The sequence below is a fragment of the Panthera onca genome, chromosome A2 (assembly GCF_046562875.1).
Source record: "Panthera onca isolate mPanOnc1 chromosome A2, mPanOnc1 haplotype 2, whole genome shotgun sequence".
Taxonomy (NCBI): Eukaryota; Metazoa; Chordata; class Mammalia; order Carnivora; family Felidae; genus Panthera; species Panthera onca.
In genome coordinates, this window is record NC_138340.1 from 163,971,557 (window position 1) to 163,991,297 (window position 19,741).

The following is a 19,741-nucleotide window of genomic DNA, read 5'->3' on the forward strand; positions in this document are numbered from 1 at the left end:
GTGAGCTCAGAGAGACGCCCCAGGACTTTTTCCCCGGGGACACGGTCTCACCCCCGACCCACGGGGCTCCCCTCTTCTCACCCCCCCCCCCCCCCCCGCCAGGTATCTGAAGAGACGCACCTCCCGTAACTCCAGAAGCAGGCAGGAACAGCGCACCAAATTAAAAAATTATCTGGTAAAAAACCAACTCCTCTTCTTATAGAGGTTGACGTATTTCAATTTCAAGTCTAAACCTATTTGACATATAGCTTGATTTCATTATACTGGAGACTACTGCCTGTTATAAAAATAAGAGTCTCCAGAACCTTCTTCCAGCAAAGACAGAACAGTGATCTGCAGGAAGGGCTGTCAGCACCACCTCACGGGAAGGCTTCCTTCAGCATGAATGGTTGAGGACGGTTCCCCGCATCAGCCATACACTCAGATACACTTCAGTCACACAGAGGCAAGTAAAGGAGACCATTTCCACCACGACGTGAACACAATGCTTTCTCCCCAAAATACACGAGGAGACTTAAATTGTGTTTATGAACAGGCTTTCCCGTCAGGGTAAGATCAGTACGAGTTGTAATTATTGTTGTAATTCAATTAAGATATTTTTAATTAAATAAGTAAAACTAAAGGCTGTATTACTATGTGTTTTAGTCAACTGTGAACTTTCAAGATAGAATTCAAGCCTACTCCCCTCATCGTGGAAGCAGGATTTCTCTGAAACAGCACAGGCCTCCCTGCCTCCACCCACAGTACATCTCCCTCGATTTCCTGCACGCAGAGAGCTATGAACCTGTTCTATTCACTAACGTAACCCAAAAGCACGGAAGTCACTCGCTATACCTTGTTCACTAACAGACACCAGCCTAATTTTACCTTGCTTTCTGAGTTTTTTGCTTGTGTGGATGAGGCATAAAGAACGAAGCAGTTATTACTACAGAAGACAATGTCCTTCTCGACTCTGTGGGAGCTTTCTCGGGAATCCTGAAAAGCAAAGAGAAATGTGTAAGGATCTCAACAAATCAAAATTTCGTAAAAACAAGGTCTGTGCATTGTTGGTTTTTATGCTACGTTAAAAGTGAAAACAGCTCTCTGTCCTAAAAGTAGAAAAAAAAGGAACCACACGCCAATACCTGGCATCTAAAAATTTAGCCAAAGAGAAAATAAATTTACGAAAATAAACTGGATGATCCATATTCACTCTTTTTAGAAATACGTTGTTCTCATAGTATCCAACCGAAGAGTCCACGGTAGCTATTTGGTTTTAACCTAGAGCATGTACGGCACACGCTGAGGCTACTTCCCAGAATGTGGGTCCCATGGAGCCCCCCACGGGCGGACTCGTGCGGACACAGGAGCGAAAAAGCAGCACGTGGGACCCTTTCGGTGGAGGCGAGTGGTGGGGTCAGAAGGAGTGCTGAAGTACCTTGTTCACGAAGGCCAGATCTCTGAAAGACTTCCTCACGCCGCCTCCAAGAATAACCACTTTACAGTGACAGCACCACTGTGGTCTGAGGGCCGCGCCTTCTGCGATACCGGAATCCTTATATCCAGAAAGACCTAAATGTAGGAGTCTTTCATTGGTGATCGCAGGTGACCAATAACACAATGTGGTACAAGGTGTAAAACTGCACTGTACCAACCCACAACGCGGCTCACTTAACTTCCCTTCTATCATCCTTTTCGCGCGGTTACAGGGCACGTATTACAGGAGCACACGTACTCTCAAGCAGCTGGGGAACCGCTCGAACGTGCGAGCACGAGAGAAAAGCAATGCACCATGCTGGGTTAATATCCACCCTACGCGTGAGGTGGGGGTAGGGGAGGTGGGTACTACTTTTGCTTGAGGGTTAAGACGATGAAAAATGTTCTATGAAGGATGAAGAGGCACAGGTAAGCGGCTAAGTTTGATGTGGGAAGTCGCAGAGGGGTGAGCAGAGTCCCAGGGCCCAGATAAAGATGTGGGAATGCAGGCCCGGCACGCTCGAGCACAGCTTCATGCAGGGTGTGAAGGCAGAAAGGGAGAACAGGGGACGGGAGTGTGAGAGAAGCAGGTGGAGGCCGGGAGTTCAAAGACCCCACACAGACCACCCTCGGGGTTCCCAGAGGAGGCCCGCGCGGAAGCTGCCACGTTGTGGGGGCGGGGCGGGGACGGACAAGATTCCGAGGGACCGGGGGCAAGGGGGACAGCGCAGGGGAGCTGGGCAGGTCTGAGGAGCCGGCAGGTGCCAGCACGGCCACGGGAGGAGGCCTCACGGGGGGCGGAAGGAAGAGGGGACAGGCTGCCGACGCCAGCCGCGTGTGCGACAGGGGAAGCGGCGGTCGGTGCGGCGGGTGCTCGGGGAGCTGGCGTGCCAGCACCTCCTGGGGGACGACGTGACAGGACGTCCATCCCAGAGCGCTGAGGCCAGCACGCCACAGACAACAGAACGCCCGCGGACGGTTAATTTACCCAGGAGCACACACCAACATGCCACCTGGTAGTTGTTAAAAACTAAAGTGGGATTTTAACGAGAACCAGCTTAACCCGGGACTCAAGGGCGAATTCGAGGTCAACGGGACGCAGAGCAGCTCACCATCGCTCGCTGGACGGAACGGCACGCTGGGCGGCTTCAGCCGGTAAGAGCTGGCTGATCTGGGAGGGTTTGCAGATCCTGGCGGAGGCCCACGAAGAAATATATGCTGTCGACACTCCAAGCCTGGGTTTACTCTGTGGCTACTGACCAAACCCACGGATGGAACATCTGGACCATTACTGACCTCATAGCTGTTAGGAACTCGGACGTGGAGAAGGTCGGAAAACGCAGCCACGACGCTGCTGATGTTCTGAAACAGAGGCGTGAACGCTGCGTCACCCCCACCGAGGGCAACGGCGAGCCACGGAGGCCAACTGCATCCTTCCGTGGCTGCCAGCCGCGGGACGCGTACGGTGGTAAAGTGCGAGCAAACCCAAGCACGTGTACGCAGGCTTAAGAGTCTCGGGGAAGAAGTCATTTGAATGGAGCAGCATCCCAAGAACGCTTGTCTGAAGAGAAATCCCCACACGGGGATCCCAGCTAACGTTAAGTATTTGCACGAACACCGACCTCTTCCGGCTGCCTTCCTATGTGACAGGCGGAACGGACGCCACCACCAGGAGGGAGCTAGATAGACCCTGTCAGTTCTCACAGCTGGGCAGAAACTTCCCGGGCGTGGTCTCTGCCCGGCTCTGCGACAGCCCACGGGCATGGGCACTGTCACATCAGCGCCAGGTTCTGTCGGTGGCCAACACGGCCTATCACTGGGCTCAGTGTGGCTGCCAACATCCTCACAGAATTGAGAGACAGAGAGAGAGAGAGATTCTCGGCAATTTAGTAGTATTCGACAGCAGCAGCTGCCAAAACCTCTGTGGTGGATAAAATGCCTTCTCGCTGCTTCATCTTATATGTGTGCTCATCAAAAGGTTTCTCTCTCCAGTGCACACGCTTTAATAAAAACACGAGAACGCGAGCTTCGTTCTGCCCTGGCTCCGGCGAGCCCGCCGTGGCGCTCGGAAGCAGCCTAGACGGCTACGGTGACTACTGACCCTACACCTAACTCTGAGCTTCTGTCCTCATCACCCTGCTGCACACGTCTTGTCGTCAGCCACCTGACACACCTTTAAAGACAGGGACAGAGTTTCCAACGTGAAAAAGTTGCTTCCTCCTCACCTCAGCAGCTGTAGGATGCAGAGTGATTGCCACAGATATAAGACCCGATCTGGGACCGTTTGGAGAGGAACCAAAAGGCGGTGTGAAAAATAAAGTGCCAGGCTCAGTCTTGATGTCATTCCTTCTAGATTCCAAACCTTAAAGGGGGGGGGGGGGGGTGGGGAAGGAAGGAGGAAAAGGGGAGAGAGGGAAAGAAGGGAGGGAGGGAGGGAGGAAGGAAGGAAAGGTGGGTTGAGTGTTAATGCTCTTGAGAACCCAAAGGTGGACATCAGCTGCCACACTGGAGGAGGAACAACGCGGCTGAGTACTCCCCTACCTTTGCCAGTACTGCTAGGAAGGATCGGGATGATGGGGGATGGCACAGGCTCCGGGGGCTCCTCTTTGACCGACGACAAATCTGGGTATCTGCTCACGTCCATCCCAACCACACTCTCGGGAGAGGACGACGGAACGAAACTGTCAGGAGTGTCCCGACCACCAGCGTGATCCTGTATCCTGAGAGGAGGACAAACACGACACGCCGACATGTGCAAACCCACCACAGGGGGCTGAAGGTGGGGGCTTCCTGCACCGACCCAGCCCCACCCGTGAGCATGACTGTAAGAGTCCTTCGGATAAAGGCAATAATGTAAGAAGGCAACGAACAGGTTCAGGGCCAAACGAGAAATCTCCCGGAAAAAGATACAAGAAATACATTCAACTTTAATGGTAGGTTTCGTCTGACCGAAGCTCCAGAATCTGTATTTCAAGACCCGCCAACAAAAGATTTAACATTCAGGTTACAACGTGGCAGAGAAAGGACGGATACTCCTACCTCTGCCAAGTTCCAGATCCCGGAGACTGTGGGAGCAGTCTGCCACGGGAAAGGAAAGAGCCAGGCCACACGCCCCACAGGCACACCCGCAGAGCCCGCTGTGCCGATGTGCAGAGCGGGAACATGGGGGAAACTTGGTCACTGTGGTCATAAGCCTTTACTTTTCTTAACCGATCAAGTATGGTGAAAAGAAGAGAATGGTCAAGCCCAGGAAGCTACAGGTGAACCAGCGCAACTGAGGTCAGAGGGCAAGTGCAGCCTCAAGCTAATGCTGTAGGATACCTCCCAAATCTGGGGTCTCCCACTGGTCCCCCAGGAGAGATGCTGTCGTGCGGAGGGAGGATGTGTGCAGGAGCACTGTGAGGAAACCTGAGAGAGGCTTCCAGACGGAGTCCCTGCAAAATCCAGGAGTGGAGCAGATCCCTCACCCGAGGGCAGCAAACATACACACCTATGAAGCTGCCTCCCACAACTGCTCCCTGAAAATCTGGCAATTTCTAGCAGTAAGATGCAGAAGAAAACGAGGAGACCAGGATTCTAAATCCGGAAGACTTATTACTCCTCTTTGGTCCATAGTTTTAGCACTAATAAAGCAGGGACTTAGTCTGAATGATGTCTCAACAAACAGAGGGTAGTTACCAGATTTTGGGAGGAAGGGAGAATCATTGACAAAGTACATAAGAACCTTTTTGGATTTAACTTGTTGGGTTAACTACTAAGGGAAGCAGATTCTCCCCAGACAGAATCTCGGGTCCAAAGAACTGAGACAAAGAAGTTACAAAACTCTGGACAAAACGGTTCTTAACTTCTCTTCCACAAAAGCTGTTTCTGATATCTGTGACTGCTGCTGTTTTATTTTGGACAGCCGCAAACATCCGTGAATGACACTGATCTCTGAAATACTTTGCATGGAGACTCCCACTGCCTTAATGTCTATTTGATTATTTGTTGAACTTCCTACACCATCTAGGAATTTAACAATGCATAACTAATTACATTCGATAGTAAGAACGTTTCATAAAGTATGTTTGAGAAAATTTCTCACCAAATTTTACCCCTTAAACGTTGTCACACGCTATCCCTACAGACATGATGCCAAAGAGATATATACATACATATATACATATATATATACATATATATATGTATATATATTTTATTTATTTATTTATTTATTTTTTTAATGAAGTAACTAAAGAGTATGTGAGAAGACAGGAACTCTACCTTAATTCTTCCTGATTGTTATGAGGCGGTGTCGGCAGTGAGGCTGGCACATCGACGGTCTTCGGGCCCTGAGCGATAGCTCTGGCTAACAAGTCGTCTTGTGGTCTGAAGGGCAGCTGAAATGCTTTCGGTCCTAGACTTTTGGTAACTGGAAAAGCGAACACACATAAGGAAAAAACACGTTCAGTTCAAACGGATACATGGGTGGAACACGACGACTCGACTGCCATTTCACCACACACGGCCGGCAAAGGCACACTCCTCAAAGGCGCACAACGTGCAGACCAAGCGTCATACCTTCGTGGCTCATTAATACGCCAGCTCTTCCAGCAAGTTCTTCAGTTGTCGCAAAACCATTTGCCATCTTCTGACAAGCCATAGGAGGTGGTGTAGGAGGAAGAGAGGCAGGGGGTGTTGGAGGATTACTTAAATTATTCTGCTGCAGAAGACCAAAAAATTTTAAATTATATGCTACAGAGCAGATATGCCACGACCTTGCTAAAACTTAGTTCTGTGAATTTTTAGCACATGGAAGCAAGGCTACAGAAATGTTATCGAGATGGATCTTCATTCCTAAACGCACAGCAAGAAGAAAGAGTAAACGTACGAGGCCAGGAGGTTTTGTGGTGGAAGAAATACTCATGACGGTATGGACAGATTATCTATTTGCTTACTTTGCCCCGCTTGAGTACTCAAGCCTTGAAATTAAGAAGCAAAGTTACATTATTCTATTCTATACATCCCTTTTTAAATTTCATTGTTATAGCCAGTGAAAGACAGCTTTAAAATTCAAGCAATAAATTGTAAAAAGTTCTCAAAAATTCCTTTAATTCAATTTTCATTAAGATACGCCCCAGTTCTATTAAAAAAAAAACAAAAAAAACCAAAAAAACAAACTTGAGAATTTGTGGTCTTAATCCTCTAATTACAACTCATAGCCTCAATATTAGCATCTTGACTGTCCAAAACCTCTATAAGAAGCAAAAGTCGTCACAATAACTCTAAAATGTCTAAATCATTATCAAATGGATCTCCCTCCAAACACTTCTCTCTGCTTTGCATTTGTCATCAATTTGTCATTTGTTGATTGATTGATCAGTCTCTCAGGGATTGCTGGAATCTACCAATAATACTATGAAAATCAAGGGCAAGGTGAAATTCCAAATCTCGCAAAGATCTGGGATTTCGTGAAGGTAATGAAGTTGTGTTGGAGAACAGCTTGCATTGGAAGAGAAGCATTTATAAGAGGACAGGCTCTGACTGAAGAGAAAGGCCAACAATGATAATAAACGGAGTGTCACAAGAGAATGACTTTAATACTAAAGTAAGAAGAGAAGCCCTCCAGAAAAATGATGATACTCTCAAATATTTCTGCAAAAAGATCATTTTACACAAGTCAGATGTGAAGTAAAGAATGTCTACTGAGGCTATAAAAATGTTGCTAAAATAATTAATACCAAAAGATAAATTTGAGTTAGATATTTTAGTAGTGTAAGAATTAATGTCTACTTGTAATTAGTACCTCAATTATTAGACAAAATACATTTTTAGATTTTTTTCCATTTTTCAGGGAAAATTGCTAACTGCATTTTTTATTGTTTACTATGAATTTGGATTCACCTTAAGAGTTAACAAAGGCTATAGGAAAATAGCTATTTTCTCTACTGTGGAAACGCATAATGGATTTCTTCACTATTTGAACTCTTACCTACGTAAAATTGCAAACGTTTATGTTAGAGACTCTTCATCCAGTGAAATTTTAACCTTTTAGCTGAACCAAAGTTGAAATGAAACTCGAAGATTAGCCGGAAAACAAGACAAGCTCTACCAATTCTGATATGGTATCCAAAGAGGAAGCAAGGTAAGACCTTGGCGAGGAAACATACCTTGTAGATCAACTGAGAATAGTAATCCGAAACCCCTTCAAGGGTAGCACTGCCAAAAGTTCCTAGAAGTCGGTTCCCACTATTAAATTGGCCACTGCCATAAGGAAGAAAGTGCGCAAAGTTCACTCCAATGATTGGTTCCATTAGAGGGAGCAGAGAGAGCTGCTATTAAAAAACACATTGAAGAGTAATGTACACGGTAAACAAAACAGAGTGCTTCTCAACTTTTCTAAGACCCGAGGCAACTTAGTCAAACAAGGCTTGAGAAAAATGAGACTTTAAATTTCAAGTATCACAATGTTAGAATAAGTGAGAGAGACCACAGAATCTCTGAGATATATTTAAAAATGAGCTTTATTCTGATCTGCCTTAAAGGGACACTGCCAGGCAGCCGACAAAAAAAGCACATTCCTTATGTCTGCTCGGCAAGAATCGGGGCGTGAAGGGAGGCCGGGGGCCCCCAGGAGCACTCGTAGTGGCTGTCTCCCACCTTCTGTAACAACTACAAAGGTGTAAGAATAGAGTTCGCTAGGGGAGCCCAGCAGCCGCGTTTCCTTGCGTTCAGAGTCACAAGTGACACAGACGGTTGTTCTTGGTCCCGAGGCCGCTTCTGAACACAGTTTGGAAAGCTGGACCGTCAGCTACCAGTCCACCTATCTCCACTGTAACTTTTGGGCACGCGCTTTTGCTTCCAACTAGGAAATCTACTAGACTCCTTGATGACACATCTCTTATCCCTGTCACTACTTGAATTAGGAAATACGGTGATAAGGTTTCAGTTTCACAGGGCTGAACACGCATGTGATGCCTCACTTCTTCACATTTTCCCAAGAAGTGGCTACGAGCGACTCACCTGCTTCAGGTGCGTAAAGGTGTCGGTGGCAGAGGACAAGGCGCGTTTCTCCTCTTCGTCCTTCCGCCTTTTCTTCGAGCGCGGTGCGGCCTTCTCCCCCACCCTCTGAGTCCGTTTGCTTCGCGGTTTCTTGGTCTCACTTCCTCCATCCGTTTTTGGCAAGGGGTTGCTGCCACATCCAAAACCACCTTGCATCTGAGCCCCCAGAGTTTGCTGACGTGATTGGAAAGGTTAAGAGGTAAGTACAACATTCACGTGTTCGACTGAGCAGTTCACGCCAACCCGGTTCCACCCTAGGACACACCCTCCTCCTCACAGGGGCACTAAAAGTTGAGCAAAGGCAGTGGCATCAGATGGTCTGTTTTCTGAGATGCCATCCCCGTTTTCAAACGTTATTCTCAAGTATGGCCACTGGCGAGCCGCAAAGCTTGAAGAAAAGGCGGGATGCTTAAGGGTGGCTCCTTTCCCTTGCGGAGCCAGCATCCCTCCTCGGCCGGACCCCACGGGTGCCGGCGCCGCCCGGGGCTCCCCGTCCCTGCTCTCTGGCAGCTCTGGGGCAAGGCGCGCTCTTAGCCACACGGTTGTGCTGGCCTCTGCGGGGTGGGCTGAGACTTATTTTGGGTTCCCCTTAGGGATGGGGGAAACACAAGGTCTGCAGAAACCACGGACAAGCTCCAGAGCCTGTGCGCCCGGGCTGAGACGAACGGCTGGCCTCAGATCAGTAAAAACAAACAACGCTGGTCATCCAAATCAGCTCCCGATCGTTAATGCGACTGACTAGTGACTACCACATGCTTACAGCCAGTGAAAAAGGACCTGTATGATAGCAAATAAACCTTTTTTCTTCTTTTGTCTTTACTTAATGGCTAAGAAGTGAGAATAAACCAGTTCTTGAAGAGGCTTTTATATACCTAAAAATACCTAAAAAACTGTGGGGATTTTTTTAGGGGCCATTATTTCTAAACTTCATAGCTATACTTTGCTATATAGGCAACTACAGTTGCTAGACTTTTCACGCACTCTGCACGGAATCTTCGCGGGTTTGAAAATTCTAGTTTCCAGATTTACTCCGAATGGCTTAGAGCATGCGTGGCAACGTTTTTCTGCAAAGAGCCAACCAGTAAACATTTCAGGCTCCACAGTCCATGTAGTGCCTGCTGTAGTCAGTCAACCTTCTGCCTGGGCACTCCAGAGCAGCCACAGAACGCTCCGAAATGAACAAGCATGGCCGTGTTCCAATAAAACGTTTTAAATTCATGGAAACTGAACTTAAATTTCGTATAATGGTCACCTGTTGTGAAACAGTTCTCTTCTTTAGATTTTTATTTTCAACCACTTGAAAATGGAAACATCACTCTACGCTCAAAAAAGAGAGGGTAAAAGGTCTAGGCAGACTCAGACTACCCATCCCAGGGGGAGATCGATGGTTCTCAAAGAGTAGTTCCCAGAGCAGGAAAAGGAGGGCCAGCTGGGGCTGGTTAGAGATGCAGATTCCCCGGTCCCACCACAGACCCACTGCACCAGGAACTCTGGGACTGAGGTCCAGCACCCTGTGTTCCAACAAGCTCTTTAGAGGATGCTGATATAGTCAAGGTTCAAGAACCACAGGCCTAGAATTGGGTCTCTCCATATCCATATGCGTAGGAATCAAGTGGGATCTTATTTAAAAACATATTCTGATTGGGAAGTCTGTGCTGGAGAGTAAGAAGTGGCATCGCTCACAAGGGCAATGCGACTGGTCCCCAGGGCTGCACTCTGAGCAGCAAGGACCTAAGAATTTCTTACTGGCTCTTAAGACATTAATAACATAGTTGCTTATTAAGTGTGGATTGGTCACGCACTTTAAGTGCTTTGCAGACATTATCTCTAAGCCTCACAATTACCCTTAGAAGCAGGTATTACTACATTTCAAAGAAAATTCTAATTATAGGAGAGCACAAAAGATTAAAAATCATCCAAACGTCTGCCTGAGATAAAAAGTTAGTATTTTAACATATCTGTGTTCAACCTTTTACCTATGGCTACACACATTGTGTTAAAAACACAATGGACACACATTCTTTTATTTTAGTGGCTTGACATGTTGTTTCCCATGACATTAAGTATTCTTATATAGCATAAATTTTAATGTCCGCAAAAAACCCCCACAAAAATCTCATTCAGGTATAGCTTTATAGATAATATTTAAGGGGCACTTGGGTGACTTAGCTGGTTGAGCATCTGACTTTGGCTCAGGTCATGAACTCGTCGTCTTGAGTTCAAGCCCCACATCGGGCTCTGTGCTGACAGTTCAGAGCCTACAGCCTGCTTTGGATTCTGTGCCTCCCTCTTTCTGTCCCTCCCCCGCTGTTCTCTCTCTCTCTCTCTCTCTCTCACAAAACTAAACATGAAAAAAATTAACAAAAAAAGAAATAATTATTTAAATTTATTTTCTTTCTCTTAAATTCTTTCTTTTTTTTTTTCTCTATTAGTAGAGACAGGACATTAGCTATTCAGGTGGTTACATCTTTGCATATTTTAGCATTTTATCTTCCTTATCCCAGGTTCTTAAATACGGAATTGGCAGGTCAAAGATATGCACCTTTTACTACCAGCACAGTGTGTTTTATCTCCATTAATCCCCTGCTAACCCTACAAAGTAGGGAACAGTATTATTCCTCCTGTGTCCAGGTGACGAAACCACGGTACAGAAACCATGGTACAGAACCACGGTACTGAACCCCCCTAGACCACACTCCTGCTAAGTGATGACACGTGATCTTCATGCCGGCTGAAGAGCAACCTCGTACACTCTCCAGGAAGGCTCCAGGGCTGAAGAGCAACCAGGAGGCTGCTCTTCTCCCAACCGCAATTTATGTGTGAAGGAACAGACAGCATGGAGGGAGAGCGGGTCTACCCAACTACTGCCACGACAACTTTGCCTTCCGTGGGACTACAAAGGAGATGGATTTCATCGTTTGTAAGATGGGGAGAGTAAGTTTTCCTGCCACGTGACTAAATGTTATCTCCAGGCAGGCGCTCAGCACAGGCTACCTACCTGGGATACGGTAAGGCGTCATCAGCCCCGATAATAAGGCACCTCTACCCCCTGCCACCCTCCCAAATGGATAGGAAACCGTGTGACACAGACCAAGCATTTATACACACAGGACTGATCTCATTCCTTTTTCTATCCTAACATCCTCTACGGTTTTTAAACATAGAATCATCAGTATTAGGACTTAGCTTCAATTCAATACACTAAGTACTTACTATGTGCTAAATACTGAGAACCTAAAGGTGGTCAAGATGCACCCTATGCCCTCCAAGAAGTTATTTAAGTGGTAGTATAGAGACTACTGTGTGAGCACATGGTCACTGACACATATTTGAGAATGGCTGAACTGAGAAAGGTCTGGAGAAGATGATTCTAGTATCCAGTTTTAAAAGAAAAGTAGACCCTGACCAGATATAAAAAAAGACAAGAGAGAAGTAGGCAGAAACAGGAGCATATGACCTTACAGGGAAGCATGAAGTCAGCAAGACCTTTCGGGGACTCTGCAAGTAGCTCAGGGCTCCTAGGGGCACAGGACGCAGCAGAGAAAGTGGCTACACACTGGGCATATTTGATTGGGGACAAACAGGACTGGAAAAATATTACCAGTCACATTTACAAAAATTACCTGAATCTATCAGGCCAACACTCAATCTCAACAAAATTGTCAGATAAGAGAAAACACAAAGCCAACACTTGCAAAAAGAATGGCTTCATTAACAACCTTAAAATTGAAAATCTAAACTAAATATACCACTTCACCCCATTCAATTAAAAAATGAAAACTGTAAAATCCCAACTGAGAAACACTGTAGGGAAAGCTTTATGAATACACCAGTAATGGCAATGCAGCTTCTGAAAGATAAGGAAGCAAGAGCATTCGAAGCTGACCAACTCTTAGGACCCAGAAGCCCCCATTTGGGAAAGAGCTCAAGCAAGTTCACTGAAATGCAAGGGATGGAATCCTGCAAAAGGTACATTCACAAAGAACCTACACACACACACACACACACACACACACACACACACACACACACACGGAAACTCAACGTTTTGTAGCTTGGAAAGGGCAGAATTTTGATACGTGGGAAACTATAAAGATAAAATATCTCTGTGGAAGATTCCATTCGTGTGACATCAAGTATTAACACACTGCAACACAATGGATACCCAATCTGAGTTACCCCTGAGGGCTCCCAAGGGTATTGACAGGGGTGCAGGAGCGATCTTCTGTATTTCAAAGAGGTTAACAGAAACTGCATACCTATTTGCAGTAAAGACATTGACATCCACTTTTTGCTTTAGTTCGAAACTCAATGTGGCACTGATCAGACACATGTTACATATGAAGTGCATTAGTACAGGTCTTTGATAAAAAAAAAAAAAAAAAGGAAATTATTACTTAATATAGGTTATGGGTGTGAGTCAAAACTTGGGCTCCATAGAGGTAGAAACAACAAAACTGAAATTTGTCCTCTTAGAGAAGAAAGTTGCAGAACCACGTTGGAATTAATAGAGTGGTTGGCACCAATGTGTTGTGACTGTGATTTAAAACGAGAGGGGAAAACGCAAGCTGGAATTTTCATGGAGCACACTTACCAATCCTTCGACTGGGTTCTGCCTCTCAACCACTGTGTTACCCTTCGTACACGCATCTTCTGAACAAAAGCTGCCTTCAGGTTTTTGACTCAAAAGGGAAGATGACTTTTTATTTTTCAGCAGATGCTTCAGAAGCTCGTTGCCTGAATCTCCTTTGGCAGCAGGGGCCCCAGCAGGATGGGGAGGGCTCTGCCCTGAGGAGACAGGACCAGCCCCGGCTTTCTCCTCGACCTTATTTCTGGCTCGTTCCTCCAGGTCAGGCCCGTCTTGGCCGGGGCACTGCTGGGGCTCGGTGGTCTCCAGTGTCACCTCTTCTGTGGAGGCAGGGGTTTCCACGGAGTGCTTTTCCGCCTCCGACTCCGCGAAAGCGGGTTGGTTTGGAGCTCCCTGAGCTAACTCACTCTGGGGCAGCCTGCTTTCTAACTCTGCACACAGCTGGCCGGCGGCCGTGTTGGGAGTCGACGGGCAGACGGGTTCCACCAACTCGGGTTCTCCTTGCTGAGGAAGCTCGCCGGGTGTGTTCACGGTGGGTGTGGAGGTAGTTTCTGAGATACTCGGGGTGGGGGGAGCAGTTATATCTGAGTGGGGAGTGGATGGTGCCTTGGTGGATTCCACATCATCGTCTTTCTTCTTCTTTCTTGTTCTTTTCTTTTTCCCCTTTTCTTCTGGGATTATGTCAGAATACAATTGAATAAGCGACTGGGTCGACCCTGGGTGACTTTGTCCGTGGGCTGCGGCAGGGTCTTGGCCACACGGGAGACTGCCACTAGCTACTGCGGGCGCCGCGGGTAAAGCAGGTGCAAAAGGAGGCCTCGCTGGGGACTGCTGGAAGCTGGCCCCAGAAAGACCTCCGTGTACCTGCTTAACAGAATGGAAGCCGGGGCTTCCGCCAGGAACTGACGGCGAGTCCGGAACGAACGAGGGAGGCCCTATCTGCCTTCGCTCATTGGTTTGCATGAACGTTGGGGTGGGAGGGGAATTAAGAGATCCCTGTTGGATGCTCTGCCCCATCTGCTGTTGGTGTTGCGGAGACTGCTGAAGGGGCCGTGGAGGCTGGGTAAAGTCACAAGGCAGGTCGGAGCTGTAGAACGGAAGCTGGGACCGCATGGGGCCGTGCGGCGGCACCCCCACCCCCTGCTGCAGAGCCCGTTGTCTGTCTACCTCTTGCATGAGCTGGATTCGCTGTCTTTCCTGCTGTTCTCGTAAACGTTCTTTCCGCTCTCGTTCCTGGAAACTCTCACTGAAGGGGTTGTTGTCGTCAAATTCCACCCGTGGGGGCGGTCCACTCTGGGGATTTGCACTGGACACCGTCCCTGGCGCCGGCGTGCAAGTTCTTATTGGTAACTGGGCAACTGGAGGCTGGATCCTGGCAGGATTGAGGGGGAGGTGGGCAGGAGCACTGGCAGGCTGCCACGCCGGCAAACCGGGCATTCTCGCAGGGCTGGTGTGACCAGAAATCACCGCGTGCTGCTGGTGCTGCAGCTGCTGAGGCACCATGGGGAAGCTGGGCTGGCTCATGGCAGCTGGGGGGGCACCCGGAACCAGGGGCGGCTGGGGCGGGACCCCTGGCATCACGGGAGGCGGCGCCATGGCGCACTGCTGCTGCTGCTGCTTGATCCGATAATCTTCTATCAACTCGGCATGCTCCTTCTGCTGTTTGCGGATCTGGAATGATAAAGCGAGGCTTACTCGTTTTTTCCACAGGTATCAAACCAAAGCGCTGGCTGATGATTATGGTGGGGGTTATACATAAGGCAGCTAGATCTTACAGAGGCAAAAATCGCAAAAAATTAGACTGATCAGCACCAAGGACGGCCAATCTTTTTAACAACACGATTTTCCTAAAGTCACCTGTGAAACTTCGTCAGATAGGATAGGATGTCCCCAAAGCAAATTCAAAATATGTTTCTGGAAAAACATATTTTAAAACTCTTACTATGAGAGTCATAAACTATCTGAGCCACACATCAAAAGGTAAGATACAAGTCTTATAAGGTACATTAATCCACAAGGTTGGAATGACCAAGATTTAACTGAAGCTGTAACCATTTAAATAAGATTTCATTTCTGAAGTGCATCAAATCACACAGGTGGGAAGACACCGTGAAATGTGTGAAATAACGGCAGGTGCACCACACCCACCCTCCCCTCCAGGTTAAAAAAGACCGGGTGGGTAAAACCCTTTGAATTTAAGGAATAACATATTTCTAAAAAATATCCAAAACGTTGAGGGAATACTTTGAATGGTCCCTAACAGGCTCCTGATATGACGACTGGCTTGTGTCAGTGGACTCATTCCAAGACCCCTGTGCCCTGATGTGCCAGATGCTACAGACCATTTTCAGTTAAAGATGTAACCCAGGCCCCGAGGTGCACCTTGCTCAGGAAGGGCAGGCAGTGATGCCAGGGGCTACACGTGTCCTCTGGAACCACCCAATTTTAGATGCATATTCCACTAGTACACCGAGCCCAGTGGTTCTAAATGTTTTCAACTTATTGTCTTCGGTTTCCCAGACAGACTAGCACGTTCTCTGCACATAAGGGTTTTGGTGGGTCTCCAGGGCCCGTAGAGCTATCATTTTCTTCTCTCCTGACCAACGACTGGCTAGAACTGGGGAAGTACCACGGGCCGGGGGGGGGGGGGGGGGGGGGGGGCAGCAGTACATGGAACATACCTAGGGCATTAGCTGGAATACAGAAAGGAGGTCATCTGTGCCTTTCCCATGACATTTTAAAATACTCTTCAACACATTATCCTCAATCGCTGATCTTAACGAGATTACACTGGACTGCTGGCAACTCTACAGTAACAGATGACGTGTCTCATTTCCCAAGTACAGTATTAGCTTCTCAATAGGATTTGGCCATGGATATGCAAAAGCTAGGCCCTCATCGTAAGGAATTTATAGGAAGACACCAGAAGGCAATGAAAGTGCTAAAAATACTTTGTAAGAAACACCTATCGTTGTAAGAATTTCACTTGCAATAAACACGGACCCACAGAGTAAATTTTGAGAGAACTCCCCTCCCGCTCTAGAACTGTCCTAATTTTAAACAATACGGATTATGTTACAATCACCATACTGTTGGCACATTCTTGTGGTAGCTAAAGCTTGGAGACGAGACATCTGGGCCCCAAATCCCTAACCCAATAATCAGCTAGGAGCCAACATGTCACCTACCTCTGTGACGACTCACCAGACTTTTCCCGTGTAAAACGGTGACAATACTAGCTTCCTCAAAAAGTTGTAGACAAGGTTAAAGAAGACAACGTATGTGAATGTGTTTACCGGACTGTTCACTACACTGACAGCGCTCTGATTTTTATTAAGTCAGTCTACTCTTTCTCCTATTAACATCTGGATTACTTTTCAATTTTATTAAAAAAAATTAAATTGATAAAAGTAAAACTGACTTTTCTGGTGTACAATCCTATGAACTTTATCGCACGCAGAGATTATTGTAGCCATCGCCACCATCAAGATACAGAAGAGTTCTGTCACCCTAGAAGATGCCCTCATGCCTCCCCTTTGTCATCAAACTCTCCTTCCCCCACCCTTAAGCCCTGGCACCCCCTAAACTGTCGTCCATCCTGTAATTTTGTCATTTCCAGAGTGTTATGTAAATGGAATCTGGACATAATCTCCCTGGATTAGCTTCTTTCACTCAGCACAAGGCTCTTGAGATCCATCCAGGTTCTTCTATATCAAGTTTGTTCTTCTTTACTGCTGTGTAATATTCCAGTGTATGGACATACCACATTTTGTCCAACTGTTCATCACTACAGGATACTTGAGTGTTCTCAGTTTTTAGTGACTATTAACACAGCTGCTATTAGTATTTGTATATAGGTTTTTATGTAAACCTAAGTTTTTAATTCACTTGGGTAATTACTAGCAGTGGGCTCTTAACCCATTTTGAACGCTACTGTTTTACTTTAAATAAAAATTTTAAATTTTTATTTTTTAAGCATAATTGTTATTTCAGTATGAACATTTTGAGAAACATCTGGTTTACAATGGAAGGTAACAGCAAAATGGTTTCGTTTCTGAGGAATGAGTCTTTCATTTACACGAGATATACCGACGTACTTTAAGACCAAGATATGGAGAAGAAACAAGAAAAACATCCCATGAAAGAGAACCACAAGAATGCTTCAAACTACCTGTTCTAGCTGTTTCTGAACCATGCTCTGCTGTTCCGTAACATGCTTGAGTTGTTCCGCATCCTCTTCTGGAAATTCCCGCCCTGCTTTCTTTGCGGTACGTTGTTTCGCGGAAAGGGCCTTCTTAGACTTTCTGTGCGCGCCAATTTGTTCTTCAAGGTATTTCTGCTGCATCTGAAGAAGCTGTTGGGTCTCCTGAAGCCATTCTTCATACTGTTTACGTTGTGAATCATCTAAAGAAAAAATGAAAAATTCGTCTGTGTTAATTTTCTAAAGAATCCAACAATATGAAAGTTACACAGATCCATTTTGTAAGGAAATGCAGTTTCACCATGACCGTGTAATAGGTGGTATGAAAACATAATACTAAGTATTAGACCATAATATAACTATTAAATAGGAGACTTTAGAAAAGTATTTATTCGAGGAAACCAAAGAATGCAGGTTTTAGGACACGTGTTAATCTCATACTTAGAAATACTGTAACTCCAATCTTTAAAAAGCACAAGACTTTTATCTAACGAAATACTTCTTGCTATTGAAGTACGAAATTCTCTAACCCACATACCAAACTGTCTGTCAAGTTATATATGTTTACTGCATTAACTCAACTTTACAGAATGTTAAATATTTGTGGGTTTTTTTAAAGACATTTTTTTAAATGTTCCAAAGAAACAAAGTTAGGTACGTATTATTAAGGTCCAGAGCATGGATTAGGTATCATTTCCCATGCTAATTTTCATAAGTTTATAAGGTTTTTCCTATTTCTTAACAGTGAAAAAATACCCTAAACTTTAGGGAAGGGAGCCTGACCTCTTTTAGATGGGACCGACATGAAGCCTATGTTTTATAAAGGAAATCCGTAAGTTAAAAACCACTGGTAACTTTTATGAATTTTGTAGTCTATACTTCTATAAATAAGCAAAGGTATAGAATAATTATCAACCAAATAAACTCTTTTCTACTTTTATGACTGTCATAAATATCTCCCCAAATAGTTAACTCTCTTCATTTTGTATTCCTTCTTTATTCTTTTAAGGGCACTTTACGTTACTGATGCCAAATCCCAAAAACACAAAAAAAGTCATCTTATGGACTAAGATTCAAAATATACCTTTTTGACTCACTATAAGACAAAGAAATGAATAAATACAATTCCAAGAAGGACATTAGCCGAAAAATTACATCAATGATAACAGAATATTGTCATACAATAAGAATCCAACCAAAGCCAATGGGCACAATAAAGCCAGAAAAAGCCAGTTGGTTATAGTAGTTTACTTGATTTTAATGCAAATATGTATTCAAATTATAATTATGATTAATGCAGGGGTAATTTCAAAAGGTCAGACTTTGGGTTTGTTCCTAAACCCAGAAGTTCCAGTACACGTACGAACTTGGTATCTAGTCTACTAAATTTGAAGGGCATTTTTCAAGAACAGGCTTTTTCACAAGATTTCAGAAGTTCTGCTTCTGGTAGAATGAGACCTACCGCAAGGAAAGCCTTTCTGGTTTCTGGAACCAGGAGAGCAGAGGTGAGCAAAATGAAAAATAATGGTGAAAAAAAAGTTAGCTAAACAGTCTGAAGATTTCAGAAAGGTTCAGTTTGGGGAGAACTTTAAATACTATCCTGAACCACCTTGGGACCCCTGAAGATAACTAGAAAGGGTTCCACGGCATCTTGCAACCTTGACCTTCACACCATGCTGCTAACCCAACTTTTTTCTAAGCATATTCCCTTTGTTGTTCCCATTTAGTGTCCTTGTCACTTAGGGAGACAGTCATGAGAACGAGAAGTGGTTTAATTCTACAGATTGTAAAGTGCCCGATCTATATACAAAAACAACAACATTATTGAAGAGAATGGGGAAGATGGTTTTTCTGTATTAAAATACTTATCTCTAGCTATAATTCTTCATGCACAGAGAAAAAAAGCAACGAAAATACATGCCTTCAGGAAAAGATGCCTAATAGGGCAGTGATGTTTCATTAAAGATGAGGGCACTTAGACTTAAAATAACACACCTATACTAATTCCATTTTTTTTTTTTTTTTTTTAAGAAAACACAAAAATAGCGCAAACAAGCAATCCCCAGAGAACACATAACTTATTAGATTTATACTTACTGACAAAGCCTGGACCAAAATTTGGAGGATTAGGCCTAGAAATCTGATGTGTTATACTGCCATCCTAAAATAAGTAAAATTTACAAATAGGTTTATTCCACATTTCAGTTAAAGGGGGAAAAACTTTAAAAAAAAAAAAAAAAGATATAGAAAAAGAAAAAGAAAGAAAAAGAAATGGAAGGGGGGGAAAACCCCTTTAGTTTCCTAAGACATCTCTAAAGCTTCAATCTTTATAAAAATTGAATAAATTTTGTGGGGACAACCTAATTTCTGAAAATTTAGAACTATCTCTGAACTATTTTCTAGATTTTAGTTGAAAAACAATTATGCTTGAGGTAAGGGATTATTCATCAGAAATA

At 45.2% G+C, this 19,741-nt stretch overlaps 1 protein-coding gene across 21 annotated transcripts in view; it reads right to left on the minus strand.

Moving 5' to 3' along the window:
- KMT2C (lysine methyltransferase 2C) overlaps positions 1-19,741 on the minus strand; it is a 285,080-nt gene that overhangs the window by 13,213 nt on the left and 252,126 nt on the right. For 13 of the 21 annotated variants that reach the window (XM_078437247.2, XM_078437246.2, XM_078437208.2 and 10 more), the window contains 12 exons: positions 19,383-19,446; positions 17,256-17,488; positions 13,091-14,755; positions 8,458-8,670; positions 7,605-7,769; positions 6,016-6,157; positions 5,719-5,866; positions 3,997-4,175; positions 3,681-3,817; positions 2,568-2,817; positions 1,418-1,551; positions 868-975 (listed from right to left, as the gene is read on the minus strand). In XM_078437247.2, the coding sequence (XP_078293373.2) occupies positions 868-975; positions 1,418-1,551; positions 2,568-2,817; positions 3,681-3,817; positions 3,997-4,175; positions 5,719-5,866; positions 6,016-6,157; positions 7,605-7,769; positions 8,458-8,670; positions 13,091-14,755; positions 17,256-17,488; positions 19,383-19,446 (3,438 nt within the window). The remainder of the gene's footprint in view (positions 1-867; positions 976-1,417; positions 1,552-2,567; positions 2,818-3,680; positions 3,818-3,996; positions 4,176-5,718; positions 5,867-6,015; positions 6,158-7,604; positions 7,770-8,457; positions 8,671-13,090; positions 14,756-17,255; positions 17,489-19,382; positions 19,447-19,741) is intronic. The other 8 variants (XM_078437307.2, XM_078437276.2, XM_078437262.2 and 5 more) reach the window with 6 other exon arrangements.